Genomic DNA, 19,178 nt, shown 5'->3' with positions numbered 1-19,178 from the left:
ATCTGTCAGTCAACTATTACACTTTACCTGTACGGAAACACTCAATGATTTGCTGAATTCCTGATTTTGAAGTCGAAAGCTGTTGTTGTAACAAAGGAGGGTCACCTAGTTCCTGTACATAAGCTAGAAAATGCACAAACAAAAAAAAATCTTTATATATAAAGAGTCATGGTCTATTATACTTGATATAGAATCAAATCAGTATCGTATCCAGGGTTAAAAATAAAATTACACTCTGGATTTTTATTAGCAACAAACCTGCCAGCTTATTTGCATAAAACTCCTTCATCTGCTAGTTCCACAAAGGTTGTACATCTAGTTTCCTCTTTGCATTAAGTTGGCAGAGGAATTTTCCCTAGCTCAACAATGCCCCCATATGCCTACTGTTGCATGAGATTATTGTTTAACATTAAAATAAACTGATCTCAAACACAGATAATGAAACTATTACAATGCTAATAGATTTCCCACAGCCTTGCATACAATGTTAGATGCTACGGTACTTCATAATGATAGGAATGCAGCGCTATACTAGTGTTGAGATGAAACTGTTTCCAGGCTGAACTGCTCACTTAAGGCCATAAAATTTTAATGCATCAAAAGGGAAACCAGAATATAAATGCTACTTCCTTAATGAAGTTGCAAACTGGGAGGCATTTGTAAATTTCTGCCCCCCACGTCAGGAGTAAAGAGAACAAAAGGGGTTTGTTTTCACTTACGAATTTAGTAACCATCAAAAAAATTATATGGATGCTTACTACTAAATGTCTCACTTTAAAGAGAAACAAAATATTTCCCTACAAACAAACGATAACACTGTCATTGGGCACTGCAGTGAACTGAAGCCAATTATTGCTTTCTTGGAGCAAAAGGAGTCACATAATAAGATGCAATATTTTGGTTTGGTGCCTTTCACAACTGTGCTGGTTCTGTATATTAATGACAAGTAGGGCTGTTGTGGCTGGCCAGATCTACTTCCCAGGTGGGTATGTAGGAGATGGAAGCCAATGCTTCGTAAATGCTATTGTGCAGTTGCAATGCCCATTTCAGCAGCATCCAACTGGGATTGAAATCTGATGATTCTAAGGAAGGAGAACTTCCCACGATTGCTAATTTAACCATGAAACTGATTTGCAGAGACAGTTGAAAGTACCTGGTCCACAGCAGCCATAGTAGTGGATGTCTGTCTGGCAACATTTGTCCTTCACCAGTGTTTTTTGAAGCCGCAACCTATTTTCTTCAATGTCCGATTCATTCTGATTATTGCACTAAAATGAACAATATAGGAAGGCAAAAGGTGCAAGCCATAAAGTAATTTATCATGTCCAGACACTCAAATACATTTCAAAATCATTCATTTCTGGTATGTCTCAAACCTTTTAATTTGGGAATGACAGGTTTCAGCAGAATACAAGCTCCAAGCAAGTAAATGTTTGTCTAAAGCTGCAGCATTAAACGCAACAGTGTGAATCTCAGGCCTAGAACCACGCACAAGGTAACTGGTGTCACACAGGTGCTATCAACAGCCCCTGAGCTTCATCAGATGATCAGCTCCTGCATGGTGGCAGGCTTCTTTTCAGCTCTTATGACTGGGTGGCATTGCTGCTCTCGCAGAACGGCAGTCTATCCCCGGGAAGCGCTTGACAGAGGTTCACATGGAGTTGCTCAACCAGGATCACCAAGGTGCAATGACTCTGGGTGGGCACTGCTCTGCGAAGCCTCAACGCCACTTGGCAGTGAAGTGCACTCTCCTGGAGGTGCTGCCCTCTGGGCTCCACATTAAGTTCTGCAAGAGGTTGGAGAACAACTCCCCATGCTGCTTGACATCTCTTAACATCTTGCCAGGGAGGCCTATAAATGTATTTCTACACCTGTGGCAGATCTGTAACACGTGCTGCCCCTGCTGTGGTACTTGTCCAAGCCCTGAAGTGCGGCTTCTTCCTCCAGAGAGCTAGTATGGCAACTTTCCTGTTGCTCAACTCCAAGTGCGGCCTGCTATTGTCTTCCTATTTCCATATGACATATAAAGAAGGCCATTTCAGCGCATCGAGTCGATGCCAGCTCAGAGCAATCCCATTCCCCCACTGATTTTCCCCAGTCACCTCTTCTCCCCACGTTCCCATTAAAAACAATTCTACCACTCACCTACACACTAGGGACAACTTTCAGTGGCTAACAACCTACAGACCCCACACATTTTTGGGATGTGGGAGGAAACCGGAGCACCCAGCAGAAACCCACGTGGTCACAGGGAGAACGTGCAAACTGCGCATAAGCAGCATCCGAGGTCAGGTTTGAACCTGGGTCACTGGTACCTAAATGTGAAATGCATGTCTCTAACCTCACTTGTTCAACATTCATGGTGAATGTGTCTGAAATGGAGTTTTATGATTTCAGGCACAATGACCCAGTGTCTTCCTCAATAGCGCCCTTCCCTTCCTACCTCTGCACTATGGGCAAGAGGTCGGGGGGAGGAGGCAGTGAAAAGGTCTTGATGATTTCCTGAGATTCTGCAATGGCACAGTGGGGCAGCAGTGACCCAGGTTCGATCCCGAACTCCAGTGCTGCGTGCGTGGAGTTTGCACCTTCTCCCTGTGACTCCGCAGGTTTCCTCCGAGCGCTCCAGTTTCCTCCCACATCCCAAAGACGTGTGGGGAGAGGGCAGAGACAGAGGCTGGTAGGTGATAGGTGGAAGCAGACAAGAGAGGGGTGATGGACAGGTGGAACCAGGTGAGGCAGGGGGAGAGGACAGGGAAGGTGAACCAAGAGAGAAGAAACCCAGGTAGATATGTATGTGGGTGATTGGTAGATGGAACCAGGTGGGGAAGGGTAATGAGACTTGGTAACAAGCAGGGGAGAGAAGGAAACTGGAGTAAAGGGAGGGAGAACATGGGTGGACTGGAGGGAGTGGGAAAGCAACACAGTGGGTGTGGGTTATCTGAAAGTGGAAAATTCAACGTTCATACCATTGGGTTGTAGGCTACCCAAGTGGGATATGAGGTGTTGTTCTTCTAGTTGTATTTGGCATCACTATGGCAGTGGAGAAGGTGAAGACAGACAGTTCAGCGTGGGAGTAGGTAAGCAAGAGGATGATAGCTTACTGGGGTAGGTGATCAGCCATGTTTTTACTGAATGACACAACAGGTTCAAGGGAACAAGTGGTCTACTCCTAACCTTAATATGTATGTCTACATGTACTTGTGAAAGAGTGCAATGAAGGTTCACCTGCTTGACTCCCAAACTGGTGGGGTTGTCCATTGAAGGGAGATTAAGCATATTGGCCCATACTTTCCTGGGTTTATAAGAATGAGAGGAGTCCTCACTGAAACGTCCAAAATTCTTACAGGGCTACACAGTGTGGATGATGTTTCTTCTGCCTGGGTTGTCCAGAACCAGGGATCACAGACTCAAAAGAAGAGGTCAGTCACTCAGGACCAAGTTGAGAAGAAATTTTCTCACTGGAGGGTGGTGAATCTTTGCAATTCACCACAAAAGGGGCTGTGGAGCCTCAGTCACTGAACTCTCTACCAAAGTAAGGGTTCAATTCCTGAATATATTCAAGACTGAGACTGATAGATTTTAGAATAATAAAGGAAACAAGCAATGTGGGGTTCGTACAAGAAAGTGAGGTAAAAGACCAACTACATCATTGAATGTCAGAGCAAGTACAAGGGGCCAAATGGCTCAATCCTACTTTTATTTCTTATGCTGCTATGATAAATATTATTCCGAAAAAAGATTGTCAACATTTAATCAGTTACTTAGCTCTTTACCAAAATTGAAAATTTAAGGAGAAATTCTAATATAATTAATAAGAAACTTAGTGGAGGAATTAGATTTACATTTGAATATATTCTATCTCTGTTTAATGATCCACCTTGCACCTGGGATAAAAACCATCTCAATTAAAGACAGGGAAGACTGAATCTCAGTCACAGGAGATATTTGAGCTCGTAATGGGAAGATTTCCTTTGCCTGCAGTGTTATAAATGGACTTCCAACTTAATTATCCTAGTGAACAGACTTTTCCATTGATCCTTGTAATGAGGAGCCCACAACATCAGCGTTGAAGACTGAGCCACTTCGTAGCTCTTGCTCTGGGTTTAAATCTGATGGCTGAAGTGCAGTTTTGTGTATACCTTTTTGTTTAGTCCTTCAACCAGTGGGTTTCAGACAGGGCAGCACAGTGGCACAGTTGGTAGAGCTGCTGCCTCACAGCGCCAGAGACCCAGGTTTGATCCTGACCTTGGGTACTGCTTGTGTGGAGTTTGCACATTCTCCCGGTGACCACAAAGGTTTCCTCTGGGTGCTCCAGCTTCCTCTCGCATCCCAAAGATGTAAAGTTGGTTGGTTAATTGGTCGCTGTAAATTGCCCATAGTATGCAGGTGAGTGGTAGAATCTGGGGGGAAGTTGAGGGGAATGTGGGGAGAATTAAAAAAAATGGGATTAACATAAATGGGTGGATGATGGTCAGCACGGACTCAGTGGGCCAAAAGGCCAGTTTCCATAATGTACATCTCCATGACATTCTTTTTCATTTTCCAGACGTTTTTGCCTTTGTACGTGAAGCACTGTTCCACATCAGAAGGACGTGAATCACCTCAGTTGCTGCTCATACTGTTGGGCAGCTTCCCTTTTACTTTTACGGCTTTGTCAAAGAACTCCAAACAGTGTCAGTGCTTCCCAAGGGATTTTCTTCCATTTGTTTTTGAGGATGTGGGCACCACCAGCAAGGCCAGCATTGATTGCCCACCCTTCACTGCCCTTGAGAAGCTGGTAGTGAGCTTCTTTCTTGAACCGCTGAGTCATTGTGGTATAGGAGCTCCTACAATGTGTTGGGTAGAGAGTTCTCGGATCTAGGCCCAGTGACAATGAAGGAGCGGTGACTTATTTCCATTTCAGATGGGGTGTGACTTGGAAAGGAAACATGCAGGTGGTGGTGTTCCTATGCACCTGGTGTCTTTGTTCTTTTTGGCTGGTTTGGGAGCTGCCGTCAAAGTAATGTAGGCAAGTTATTGCAGTTCATTTCATAGGTGGCACGCATTGCCATCACCATGTGCTAGTTGTGGAGGGAATGATAGCTTAAGGTGGTGGAAGGAGTGCCAGTCGAGCAGGCTGCTTAGTCCTGAATGGTGCTGAGCTTCTTGAGGGTTGAAGTGGCACTTGTCCTGCCAAGCAGAGAGTATTTAATCACACTCCTGACATATGCCTTGTTAATGATGGGAAGGTCCTGGGGTGTCAGGAGGTGAGTCACTCACTGCGGGATATCCAGCCTTTGACCTGCTCCTGTTGCCGTGGTATTTACGCAGTTGAGTTTCTGGTGAATGCTGACTCCCACGGACACTGATGCAGTGAGACTCTGTGATGGTAATGCCATTGTATGTCGACAATAACCACAGGGACTATGAACCTGTTGCACAGGGAGTCAATGCACTAACTACAATGCTCTAATTTTACAGGCAGTGTTTATTTTATATAGATAGTCCCCAGGTTTAAGTGTAAAGGTTAAAATTGTCCTGCAGCACAATGAGTGACAAAAAAGAAATATGGGAGCTCCTGGGGTTACAAATGACCTGACTTACGGAAATCCAACTTTACACAAATTCTCCCATACATTTTTAAAGCACTTTTCAAGCTAGTAATAATAATAATGTTTCATATTATTCATTAATGACTGGATACAGTGTATACTTCATTAGTTTAATTATGGGCAGTGTTAGGGTGATTATTCAATGAAAGAACTATAGCAAATGTATGCAGAGTGATACAATATGGGTAGCTGAAGAAAAGGGATGTTTCTGACTTACAGAGAAATCAACTTACAGACAGCTCTAGGGAACAGAACCCTTACGTAACCCGGCAACTGCCTATATTTTGTGTGGATAGAACTTACAGAGTAGAAACAGCTCCACATCCAGACTCCATATGAAAAGGTTCAGTTCCCTGCTCGTGTTCTGTACACTGAGACTTACACAGATCACAGTTCAAAACCTGATTTTTAATGGCAGCCACTTTAGATTTACCTGATTTCGCTTCCGCAGTGCAGCGTTTGTTCTATCCATCATCACAAGGCAGAAAATTTATTTCAAAGACCTGCAAACAAACTGTTAAAAAGAAAGATGACGGCTGGTGACAGCTTTATGGTGGACTAAAGTACAACTAATTCTTCAAAATATGCCATCGCTGTTCAAAGGTTTGACCAGAAGAGGTATACATTTGTACGTTACAAAAACATTTTGAGAAGTAAATGAAAGCAAGAACCAACTCTTAAAGATAAAAGAACAATGCCTACATCTAAACAGTAACTAATGACCTGCTAACCGAACCTAATGAACTAGGTTTGGAACGTGTGATTTAGTTTGTCTGTCACTGATTGCATTTGGCCTTTTTTCTGCAGAAGGATTGTCACCTCATTCAAAACATTGAACATTTAACCTTGACTCTTTCCCGTGTTCTGGCCAACAGTCATTCCTGCAGCTTGCTGACCATGGGACATTAGTAACACAGTGTGGCTGCTACACCTGTCCACATTCTGACATCCTCAGGATCCTGAAGCAGCACACTTACGGACGTTTCCAAGAACACCATAAGGCCTTAGTCACTGGAATTTCCTCATGGTTCTCCCTATCGGCTGCTTTAACTTTGCCAAAACGAGACTGAACACACTCCTTGAGGCTACATTTCCCAATCTCATTAAAGTGGAACCATCAAGAAAACTCCCAGGACAATACAAGGGGAATCATTCTTTAAAGACCACTCCTACAACAAAGATTATTTCTGCAGTAATTATAGTTTTCGTTATTGCAGATGTTGTTCCAGGGAACAGATTGCAACACTTGTGCTTTTGATGTTCACTCTTAACTCGAGACATTTCCCGGAGAATACTCAGCCCTTCCCATACCCTGTCTTGACAGTAAAACCTACTTGGAGAAGCTGAAAGGAAAGAGAAACTGCCAGCCTTGAGGTACAACATTACAAAGGTGCAATTCTCCAACATGAAGTGGCTTGCAGCGGGATACAGTTTGTGGAGGACAGTGGGACATGTTACTAAATGCTTCAAAAGACAGCACTAACAATTTCAAGCAATTTACTCGAATCCTTCCAAAGCTGGATTTTTGTCAAGTGGATTACACACAGCAAAGGCACTAGAAGTACTTTTGAACCAAAATGCAGCCCCTCAGAAGCCACACAAAAGGAGGAAGAAAATAAAATCAGAGAACCAAAGAGAAGGGTTTGAGTCTCTCTGCTGGAGACTCGCTATAACTAACCCCACGCACCATGCACATCAGATCCTGATGGGCCAGGAGCTCTGGGATTGGCACCTGAGAGCATGAAGAATGCTGATTCACTCTCTGATTATGACAACTTTCCAAAGAAGGGCTTGGGCCCAAACATAACCCAAGCTGGCTTCCTCAGAGATGAGGACCGAAATGAGAACACTGAACCGAAAAGCTGGAATTTCTTCTTTCAGGTGAAAGAAAAGGCACAATAATTTAATTTCAAAATGTTTGCTGGATGGGGAAATACTTAAAGAGCACTGCACATGTCTCTTCTGTCCCTCCTGACTATTAACTGTCTGCATTCAATTGCAGTGCAGTCATCACAAGGAAGAAGCTGGGAAGTACAGTCATCTGTCGGCAGTGACAACAACACAATTCTATCAATTTCTTCACTCTTCCAGGATATCTGGTCTACATGCAGAAGCACAATTTTCTAATGAAATAAACAAATAAATGATTCCATTTGTTTACCCAGAGAGGTGAGCCAGTTCCAGTTGAGTTGTAAATGTTCTCTGCAAAGTCAGATCAATTTCTTGATTACCTGCTAAGGCAGAAGGGAAACAAAAATGTCATGATATATTATAAATGATTAGACAGCTGACACTTATAACTGTGTGCACATATTAAAACATCCCTGATGTGGCTAAATATTTGGGGTCGTATTCCCCCACAGTTTCCCACTTGATCATTTGCCTTCCTGAAGGTCCAACGTTGCATTCACTGCATCACCCAGTCTTGCTTTCCTCCTCAAGTCTTGCTTTCATCCACAAGGTTCCTGATCAACAACCCTCTCTTCAGCCACGAATGTCACAAGAGAATTGGCGCTCAAATGTCACAGCATTAAAGGCAGAAAGAAGCCAACAGAAAACCTGAGCGCTTATATTAGCCAACGTAAAAGGTAAAAATTTCTAGTGGTTGTGTAAGTGGATCACATTTTTGAGGAGGGTCTAATTTTTTTTAAGAGATAGTCTCCAGTGAGGGATCGCTTGTGCAAGACTACACACTTAGCAGAACTTTTTAATATATTCAGGCCACAGGAGGGAGAAAGCAAGCACATCATCAACTGCGTCACACAAATGGCTAGAGAGGGGTACCTGTCAATTCACACATTTTAACAATGCAGACTTTGAATTGTGCACACTGAGCAGCAAAGTTTTATTTGGTCAAACAAGGCAGCATTGTCACACACAGAATTTTGGAATAATTCTGTATGAACTGACTTGGAATTTCATATTGATCACAGTGACAAGTGAACCACGGTAGACCAGTTAGCTTATAATGGCCTCAGATGTTACAAGTACTGGCTTGGAATCGCACATACTAAAAGGTTAAAAGTCAATGTTTTTCAAGAACCTGAAATCTCAACCTTAAGTGGTGAAGTCTGAACAACCCCTCAGTTTCTGAGCTAAAGTGACCATCTACCCATGCACAGGTGGTGAGGAAGATTCCTCCCTTCAATGGTCATTGCAGAACCATAAGAAGCATCAGGGATGTCTCCTCTATCGTGCAGCACTGAGAACTGGCTGCATGATTTAACATAGCCACTTGAGGGAGCCATTTACTGCAAATCTTTCCGCTCAAGTGCCAGCATGATCCACCCACCCCAACTCCTCACAAATAAACTTCATCCTTTTCAGTTTGGTTTTCGTTGCCAAAAATGACATATTGTGGACCTTACCCAGGTGATGTATATAACTACATCTAAAATGTGAGCGTTTTCACTAGCCTTAGCAGCGGCAGTGGAAAATAATATGATTAGACAGCTGACACTTATAACTGTGTGCACATATTAAAACATCCCTGATGTGGCTAAATATTTGGGGTCGTATTCCCCCACGGTTTCCCACTTGATCATTTGCCTTCATGAAGGTCCAATGTCACATTCAATGCATCACCCAGTCTTCCCTTCCTCCTCAAGTGCCTCTGCAATCAATCCACAATGTTCCCGATCAGTTCTATTACTAACATTAACCTATACTCCATGGTATTGGCAACAATCAGACATTGTACAGGTAGTTCTGCTATGATGCATGTTTCTACAACGTGTATTTGTTATAATGTGATTGATGGATCAGGGAACACTATTTGCATTCTGCAGGCTGCATTGGTTGTAGCGCCATTGCGATTGGGAAAACCTGTTTAATTCTGTGCTTTGGAGGCAATTACAGCCTGTTCTGCTAATGATGCCACTTTCTATAATGCAAGGTTCCTTAGGAACGTAACTATCGCGTTATAGCAGAACTGTCGGTACCCTGGAGAGAAGTAGATATGAAATCTCTTCCCACATTCAAATTAAAATTCCCAAGTTAGTGATCACAACAGAAATTCCTACACCACCAGCTTTTAAACTGCTCTGCCCAGGGCCGCAAGAAACTGCAGAGAGTTGTGGACATGTCCCAGCACGTCTCGGAAACCAGCCTCCCCTCCACGGACTCTGTCTTTACCTTTCACTGCCTTGGTGAAGCAGCCAGCATAATCAAAACCCCACCCACCCAGGTTATTCTCTCTTCTCCCCTCTTCCATCAGGTAGAAGATGCAGGAGCCTGAGGGCACGTACCACCAGGCTTAAGGACAGCTTCTACCCCACTGCGATAAGACTATTGAATGGTTCCCTTATATGATGAGATGGACTCTGACCTCACGATCTACCTTGTTGTGACCTTGCACTTTATTGCATTGCACTTTCTCTGTAGCTGTGACACTTTACTCTGTACTGTTATTGTTTTTACCTGTACTACCTTAATGTACTCTATACTAACTCAATGTAACTGCACTGTGTAATGAATTGACCTGTACAATCGGTATGCAAGACAAGTTTTTCACTGTACCTCGGTTCAAGTGACAATAATAAACCAATACCAATAATAAATGGCTGGTGAAAGAATAAGATTCCAATTTAGTGGCTGCTCATAAAAAGAATACAGCCTTAAATAAAAGTTATACATTTCACTTATTACTATGCACCCAGTGATTAGAAAAATGTGCGTCTCAATGAAACCCTGCACTTGCCCCATTCGTCAGTGAAAGAACACTGACTGAGGAAAATCACCAGCATATGGCAGCACTGAGAAACCAATCACAGCAATGTTGTCTTTAACCTTCTGCCTCTGCAAGCTGGAAATGTGGTGGTGCATGTTTCACAGCAGAACTAGCTCGTTGCAATGGAAATTCATAGAGATCGACAAGCCCCAGAATACAACCCTCATCTTCAGCCTTCCTTCTACGAACTCCATGTTTCACTGAATCATTGTTTTTTTGATTTGTCCCAACTTACAGCTCACTGTATCTCGCCTGGCTGGTGTCTGTAACGTGAGAGTTACCTTGTCACCAAGGCGTGCCAAAAATAAAGACAGAGAAAACAGCTGACCAAAGAGACAATTTAAAACATGGCAGTATATTGCAGTATAAAAAAAATACTTGCATCAAAGGTTTTTAAATATTTATAAAACATTATGAATGAGGCAGCTTCGTGGCTATGGTACTCGACTCTTAATCCAGCAGACACAAGATCAAAACTCCCAGCATAAGCAACTTGTGAATGAGATCACAAACTGCTATAAAAATCCAACATGTTGCATGATGTTATTGTGGGGAAGGAAACCTACCACCCCACACCTCCTCTCCACTACCTATGCATTCAGTCCCCACACTGCCTTGACACTGGTAACAACTCCACTTGCTTTTACAAGGGAACAACAGGCTAGCAAAAGGATTGAAAACCAGGGAGCTAAAAGATAAGCAGCCCTGGACAATTCAGGATATATAGGAGAATGACACTGTCCCGGTGAGATGGGTATTCTCAGAGTGTGCTGTTGTGTCAGGTACAAGATGTCCTCCTACAACTTTCAACCAGTAAGTTATATTTTTATTTTAACTGCATATAGAGTCATTCTTCTCTTCAGCATATCCTGAGTTAAAACTGGTAACTTCACTACTGCAAAACACAAATGACATCCTCAGAAATTATGAATAGGACATATAATTTTGTAACGTGAAGCAAGAGCAGACAGCTCCAAGTGGCCAGTCTGAGATGGGTGAAATGCAGACACGCATGTTATGGGAAACTCTTCAGTCACCCACAAGACAGGTGTTCGCTTCTTCTTTCAAACTTCTCACTGACGTACAGAAAGTGAACCATTTTCACCTGCAATCGGTCAGCTTCCAAGTTATTAAATTACAAAAGTGCTGCACATTACTCTTGAACTGGGGAACTACATTCCAAATCAATGATCCTGTTTAATGGCTTCACATAATTCTGGGAGCATTCACCAGAAATTTCTTTTGCTCGTGGTGCATAAAGTCTCTGGTTTACTCAGTAGAGTCACCAGCATGGGAAGAAGATCAGAAGATGAGGGCAAAATAAGAAGCATTGACCTGGCTTTCTATTTTTTCCTTTGGCTACCATATGGAGATCAATGAAAAAAGCAAAAAGGAAAATAAAGCAGATTCAGAAACATGTACATCTTTCTCTGCCAGGCTTCCAGGAACTTAAAAAAGACAGTGGAGACCAGAAGAGAAAGGCAGGTGCTAGAATCTGGAGCAACAAATAATCTGCTGGAGGAACTCAGCGGATTGAGCAACGTCTGTGGGAGAAAAGGAATTATCGACATTTCGGGTCAAAGCCCTGCACCTGCCACTGTCTCCCAACTCCACCCCCCCTCTCCCCTTCCCCTACCTGGCGCAACCTGTCTGTCATCCTACACCCCTCCCCAGTCTGTCAATCACCTCGGATTCCTAGCTCACCGCTCCTCTTTATACCGGCCACCTCCCCTCTCCATCTCAGTCCTGAAGCAGGGTTTCGACCCGAAACATTGACAATTCTTTTCCTCCCACAAATGCTGCTCAACCCACTGAGTTCTTCCAGCAGACTGTTTGTTACGGTACATATAAACTTCTATCAAATGTTAATACACCTCTACATGTATGGAAGTGACCACTGTCAAGTCTAAGTTTAAGAAGGGAACAAATTCTGTTGAAAATATATACAATTCATCAGGCTGTGATCATTTATACCAGTCCTAAGTTGCTTGCACCATGATCCTTATTTACAATGCTTAACTATATAATGTTGATAACTCAGGTAGGTGTTGATCACACATGAACTGGCCTGTTGTGGAATGAGATCCAATGCAATAACCTTGAAAGTTAATGTAATCAATCTACTCGCAAACTAAGTTGAGGTTCCAGTCTTTTCTTTAAATGTTATACATGAATAAAACTTCCAACAAAAGTATGGGACACTAATTTCCTTCTTATATTCAAAAATAAATTACAGCAGGGAACAGAAGTGAGAAAAGATACTGAAGTTAAAATTTGTGGATAAAAAGAATCAGAATTGCTTCAAGTAATGAGCACAATCTCAATACATAAAAAAAAGGATTTGGAAGCCCACAGATTGACTCAGAGGTCAAGTGAACCATGTCTCCAGTGACGCAAGGAATTATTTCCCAAAAATAAATAAGGCACTTCATCCACTAGTAAGGAGAAAAGTTTAAAACCCTAAATCCAACCCCCACTAGTGGAGTGCTGCCTGAGTTGCTGGTCACAAACAGCCTAATAACCAGGGGATGACATTGCCTTGTCCTCCCACCCTGCAGCTGGTTGCCGTGAAGTTGGTGGCACTGGCTAAGCCCTCACGACTGTAATGCTGACCAGCACCTCTGCTGAGCATTGCCAAGACTCCTCTGGAACAGTGCAGGCAGAAGCTGTTAGTGGGCACACAGGCCCCAAATCCAGGGGGCTTGGTCTCCCCCACTTCTCCCAAAACTCACAAGGCTTCAGGCTCCCGCAACAAACAAACTGCTGGACGAACTCAGTGGGTCGAGCAGCATCTGCGGGAGGAAAGGAATTGTCGATGTTTCAGGTCGAAAGGTAGGATATCTTTATTAGTCACACATACATCGAAACACACAGTGAAATGCACCTTTTGCGTAGAGTGTTCTGGGGACAGCCCGCAAGTGTCACCACGCTTCTGGCGCCAACATAACATGCCCATAACTTCCCAACCTGTACATCTTTGGAATGTGGGAGGAAACCGGAGCACCCGGAGGAAACCCACGCAGACGCGGGGAGAACGTACAAACTCCGTAAAGACAGTGGCCTGAATTGAACTCGGGTCACTGGTGCTGTAATAGCGTTACACTAACTGCTACACTACTGTGCCTGCCCTGATGTAAAATTTCTGATGTAAGGTTTCGACCTGAAATGTCAACAGTTCCTTTGCTCCCACAGATGCTGTTCAACCCACTGAGTTCCTCCAGCAGATTGCTTGCTTCTCCAGATTCCCGCATCTGCAGTCTCTTGTGTCTCAGTTTCCCGCACTCTCCCCAAACCCATGAGGCCTCTACCTCACAAGCTGCTCCTAATCATGGCACTGAAACACATACTGCACTGCTTCCACATTTATGGAGAGTGAAATACAGCTGGTACAGTTCTGGTCACCATATTTCAGGAAGAATGTGATGGGCATGAGTCAAGATGCAACAGAAATCTATGAGGATGTTGTTGGGGATTTACAATGATGTCTATCCAGAAGAAAATATCAGCTTTACTGGGGTTGTTTTCATTAGAAGATGGTGAGGCCGATTTAATTGAAACAAAAGGAATTGGTAGGCCTGGATTAGGCGAACAGACAGGACCAATTTTCCTTAAGAGACAGCACAGATTCAAGGGCAGCAGGATGAAGTATACAGAGGTTGAAGTTTAAAAAAAAAAGTCATGCAAAGGGTGATGAGGGTCTGGAACTCTGCCTGAAAAGATGGAGACAGAAACCCACGTCACTTCAAATGTATCTGTCAGCACAGGGTTGCCACAATCCAAAAGGATACACTCCAAGCACCGGATACCAGATTAGTCTCCACAGCTCTTTTTGGCCAACGTGGACACAGCAATGACCTCTGCCCTGGGCCATGACTTCTACGTGATTAAAATTACTGCTGCCTAGATCTTGGCCATCATGCACTGAACACAGTCACACACCAGCTGGAAAGCGAGGTTGTGGAATCCCTCTTGTCATACCTCTCCCAGTTGATGTATAGCATTTACAAAGAGATGAGCTGTCAGTTACAACCTACACTGAGGGCAAGTCAGCAATCCTCACAAAGACAGGTGCTTGCTCTGGCTCTGACAAGAGGCATGTATTCAGTTCTTTTGCAACAGACAGCACCTGTGACCTCCTTTATAATACAGCGTTCTACAATATGTTGCTCATAGCCAGAAGGGTTCCGACGTGCAGAGGTTTATGGTCACTGTTTTGTGAGTGGATCAGTAGGGTGGGCTCATCCCATAATCCCACTGAAGGAATCCTTGCTGAGGCACAGAAACCTTACGAACTGCTGAACATGGCCTCCTGCTCTGCTGACACCTCCCAGCAGATTGTCCTGCTCCCTCTGCTCATTCTCCTGACATGCTGGACTCCAAAGGAATGGTTACCTTTACACCCATGTCTGGGAGTAGCTGGTCACCGAAAAAGATTTCGGCTCCTGATCCAAGGATACCAGTAGATTTTATAGAAGCGCCAAACACTGGTTGAATCCAAACACTTGATAATCCTGTTAAATAACCTGGGTAGCAGGGTGGGGTGAAAAGGTTGTCCTTCCTGCTGCTGAATACTGCATCTCCACCTGAATTGAACACATGTTGGCGACATCCTCAAGATCCAATGACATCAAATCAACAATGCAATCTCATTGACAACACAGTGATTAACACACTTTCTCATTACAAAAATTATTCCTATCTTTGCAATTAATTTATTCCCACAGTAGACAAACTGTGATAAACATTCCAGGGTGGGCATTAGCATCACATGTTAACATCAGCCCCAATATGACAGCCAGCACAACTCACCCTACATTTGTGCATGCACATATCACAACATGATATAGGAAAGAATGTGACCCCATTTCCCACAGACAGTCAGAGCAGGGCAGCCAAAGGTTGAGAGCCACATTTCTGGATCTGGTTTGCAAAATGCCTTGAAGCAAGGCCCAATGATACAGACATGAGGATTAAAACTAAGACAAGATTGGTTCTGTTGGCATAAAAAGTTAACCAGTTATGCTAAGGATGTCATTAAATTGGAACGGGTGCAAGAAAGATTTACGAGGACGTTACTGGGACTGGAAGGCTCAAGCTATAAGGAGAGGCTGGATAGGCTGGGACTTTCTACCCTGGCGCATAGGAGGTTGAGGGGTGACCTGAAAGAGGTTCATAAACTCATGAGGTGCATAAATAAGGTGAATAGTCACAGTCTCTTCCCCAGGTCAGGGAGTCCAAAATGAGAGGGCATAGGTTTAACGTGAGAGGGGAAAGATTTCAAAGAGACCCAAGGTGCAACTTTGCCACACAGGTGAGTATATGGAACGAGCTGCCAGAGGAAGTGGGTAGAATTACAATATTTCAAAGGCATTTGGACAGCTACATGGTTCGGAAAGATTTTGAGGGATATGGGCCAACTGCAGGCAAATGGGACTAGCTCATTTAGCCAACTTGGTCGGCACGGATACGTTGGGCCAAAGGACCTGTTTCCGTGCTGTATAACTCTTTTGTATTTCATGGTAAAGAGAGGCATATCAACTGTTGCCATTAGTTTGATAAGTTGATACTAAAAATTTCAAAAGGAAGTTAATGAGTAATTTATCCCTTTCCTTCAGTTACATCATACACTGGATCAGTACTTTCCACTGAGGTCAACTTCATCTAAATTTTACTTGATCCAGCTGCACTGAAGTGATTCGGACCTTGTGTGCTTTCTCTATGATGTTTACACATTCTTCCCGTGACTGTGCGCATTTCCTCTTGGTGCTCTGGTTTCCTCCCACCTCCCAAAGACATAGTGGTAGGTTAATTGGCCTCTGTAAATTACCTCTTAGTGCCGGTTAATGGGGGAAAAAAGAATGCAGGGAGGAGATGATAGGCATGTGAGAGAGAACAAGTTGCAGGGGTGGAAGTAAATAAGGAAGAGGAATGGAACTGATGGGATTTCTCAACTGGGAGCTAGCATTGACCTGATGGTCCAAATGGCATCCTTCTGCATCACAACAGGAATGATGATGCAGAGACTACCAGAGTACATTACTGGCTGGAATATAATGTAACAATCTCTTTAAAAAAAATTGACCATTAAATATATTTGGTCTGTCTGAACCTCCATTTGGGTAAACCAAACCTCTCCATTGGCATTCTTCCTCCTTTCTGAAAATACAACCTTGTTGTTTAATCCCCATTTCTGCCCACCCAGCACTAATGCTCCTATCCACTCCAAGGAGCCTTTGGATCCTGGGACATAATTGCTTCTAACAGCATCAGCGTACTGAGCTCTGCGATACCTGCACTTTGTTTTGTTTGCATTCATCGCAATCTCACAAAAATATTAAACTGGATTCCCATAAAATTCATTAAATGCTACCATATTCTGACCAAATGCCTGGCTACTTTTTTTTAAATTGCAAAATCAATTTCTTAATTGATATCCTGATGTTTTCATAATGATTTCCAAATTAAATACAATCTTCATTTAAACAGCCATAGCTCAGTTTATTTCTTGGCTGAAGGGCCAGAGGTTCGTCTGCACTAACTGCTTGCATCGCATTTGTGTATTCTTCCCCGCAGCTCACAGAAATTCAAATCACACTGCAAAAACCAGGGTGTGGGACTTTTAGTTCTGCGTTTATTTTGCAAAGAGCAATTTCACATTATGTAACCTGTTGGCTTTTAAAAGTGATGGCTTTCCTTTCGCAAATATCTGAGAGTTAAAACTCCGTTACTGAGCTTTTTCACCCTGCATGTATAATGGGCTGTTTGCCTCAGACTTGAGTGGACATCCAAGGGGAACTGGAGTCCAGTGTTGGTCCACTCAGCCTCCTGCTCCACTCCAGAATACCAACATGCTGGAGAGAGGGCCCATCCTTGCATGTGGCCCTTTGGTTTTGTGCTGGTACCTATGCAGACAGCAATTCTAATCATCTGAATGGTGTAGCCATCTGTGTAGATAAAGGCAAGTGTTTGAGCAAGCTTACTTTAGTGTTCTTAAATGATACTTCAAGATACTTTAATGAAATTAACTTATCATTTAATTTTTAACAAGCTAAATAGATTTTTAAGTATCTTTAACCATAAGAAACATTTAAAAAAACTAGTTCAAAGCCTTTAACAGCTATCAAGGCATTCTGGGGTGGGGGCCACAGTGGCATGATGCCTAACGCATACTTAGCACCCTCTTCCCCCCTCACCAGATATGGACCTGCTTGTTCAGGCCTCCAAATCTAAAACAGGCGAGTTTGGGTGGGTGGACCTGCAAGATAGGTTCAGGATGATCCAGCTTAAAATTCTTGCAAGGAATTGAAGCACTTCCTTAAAATAAATTCTAGTATCTAACTGAAAACCTTATTCAAGTTCACTGCCTCACCACCATAAAGCACAACAGTCAATGGTTCCTCCAAGAGATGATATTATAAGATATTTATTTATTAGTCACATGTACATTGAAGCACACAGTGAAATGCGTCTTTTTGCATTACTGAGAATGTGCTGGGGGCAGCCAGCGAGTGTCGCCACTCTTCCGGCGCCAACATAGCATGTCCGCAACACCTAACCTGCGTAATGCTATTACAGCGCCAGTGACCCAGGTTGTTCTTTTGGAATGTGGGAGGAAACCAGAGCATTCGGAGGAAACCCACGCAGTCACGGGAAGAACGTACAAACTCCTTACAGACAGTGGCCGGAACTGAACCCAGGTCGCTGGCGCTGTAAAAGCGTTACGCTAACCGCTACACTACCGCAGAAGGGTCTCGACCCAAAACGTCAACTGTCCATTTCCTTCCATAGATGCTGCCTGACCTGCTGAGTTCCTCCAGCATTCTGTGTGATGCGCCAGATTTCCAGCATCTGCAGTCTCCCTTGTGTCTCCTCAGACTCTTCCCTTTCTTCACCTGTCTCCATCTCAGGAGATAGTTAACCACCTCTATCTGTTACAATCCCTCAGACTCCCACAGCTATCTGGACTACACCTCCTCTCAGCTACTCCCGTTAAGGAATTACAACTCCAATGACCTGGGTTCAATCCTGAACTCAGCTGCTATCTATGTACAGGTTGCACATTCTCTCCATGACTACGTGGGTTTCCTCTGGGTGCTCCAGCTTCCTCCCACATCCCAAGGGCGTGTAGGTTGGTACATTAACTGGCCATTGTAAAATGCCCCTGGTGTATCCGCAAGTGGTAGAATTTTGGGACAGTTAAGGGGAATGTGGGGGGAATAGGTTCAATATAAATGGTCGGTGCAGACTCATAGGGCTGAAGGGCCTGCTCACTTGCTGTGTGACTCTATGACTCCATTCCACCTCCCAGTTTCTCCAACTCTGTCACATCTGCTCCAATTGTTCCTCATAGAATTGTTGAATTTCTAAAATGCATCCACACTTGCACAAATTTACAATCAATCACCATCAGTCAGGGCACTGCATACAGGAGATGGGATGTCATGTTACAACTGCAGCAGGCGTTGGCGAGACCACACTTGGAGTATTGCGTGCAGTTCTGGTCACCAAGCCATGGGAAGGATGTCATTAAGCTGGAAAGGGTGAAAAAAAATTCATGAGGATTTTACTGGGACTGGTGGGCTTGCGTTATAAGGAGAGGCTGGATAACCTGAGGCTCTTTTCCCTGGAGCATGCAAGGCTGAAGGGTGCTCTCATAGAGGTATACAAATCATGAGGGACATAGATATGGGGAGGGTCACAATCTTTTTCCCATGGTAGGGGAGCCTAAAAATAGAGGGCATAGGTTTAAGGTGAGAGGGGAAAGATTTAAAAGGGGGCTGAGGGGCAACTTTTTCATGCAGAGGGTGGTTGGTGTCTGGAACGAGCTGCCAGAGGAAGCTGTAGCAGCGGGTACAACA

At 43.7% G+C, this 19,178-nt stretch overlaps 1 protein-coding gene across 4 annotated transcripts in view; it reads right to left on the bottom strand.

Annotated features, from left to right (window-relative positions):
• znf800a (zinc finger protein 800a) overlaps positions 1-19,178 on the bottom strand; it is a 100,758-nt gene that overhangs the window by 34,259 nt on the left and 47,321 nt on the right. For 2 of the 4 annotated variants that reach the window (XM_052029962.1, XM_052029965.1), the window contains 4 exons: positions 7,753-7,825; positions 6,025-6,105; positions 1,154-1,268; positions 28-123 (listed from right to left, as the gene is read on the bottom strand). In XM_052029962.1, coding sequence (XP_051885922.1) covers positions 28-123; positions 1,154-1,268; positions 6,025-6,066 — 253 coding nt within the window. In that variant the 5' untranslated portion in view covers positions 6,067-6,105; positions 7,753-7,825. The remainder of the gene's footprint in view (positions 1-27; positions 124-1,153; positions 1,269-6,024; positions 6,106-7,752; positions 7,826-19,178) is intronic. The other 2 variants (XM_052029963.1, XM_052029964.1) reach the window with 1 other exon arrangement.

Source organism: Pristis pectinata, chromosome 15 (assembly GCF_009764475.1).
Source record: "Pristis pectinata isolate sPriPec2 chromosome 15, sPriPec2.1.pri, whole genome shotgun sequence".
Lineage (NCBI taxonomy): Eukaryota > Metazoa > Chordata > Chondrichthyes > Rhinopristiformes > Pristidae > Pristis > Pristis pectinata.
The sequence above is the reverse complement of the archived record's forward strand: the minus strand, read 5'-3'. Positions and strand labels throughout refer to the sequence as shown.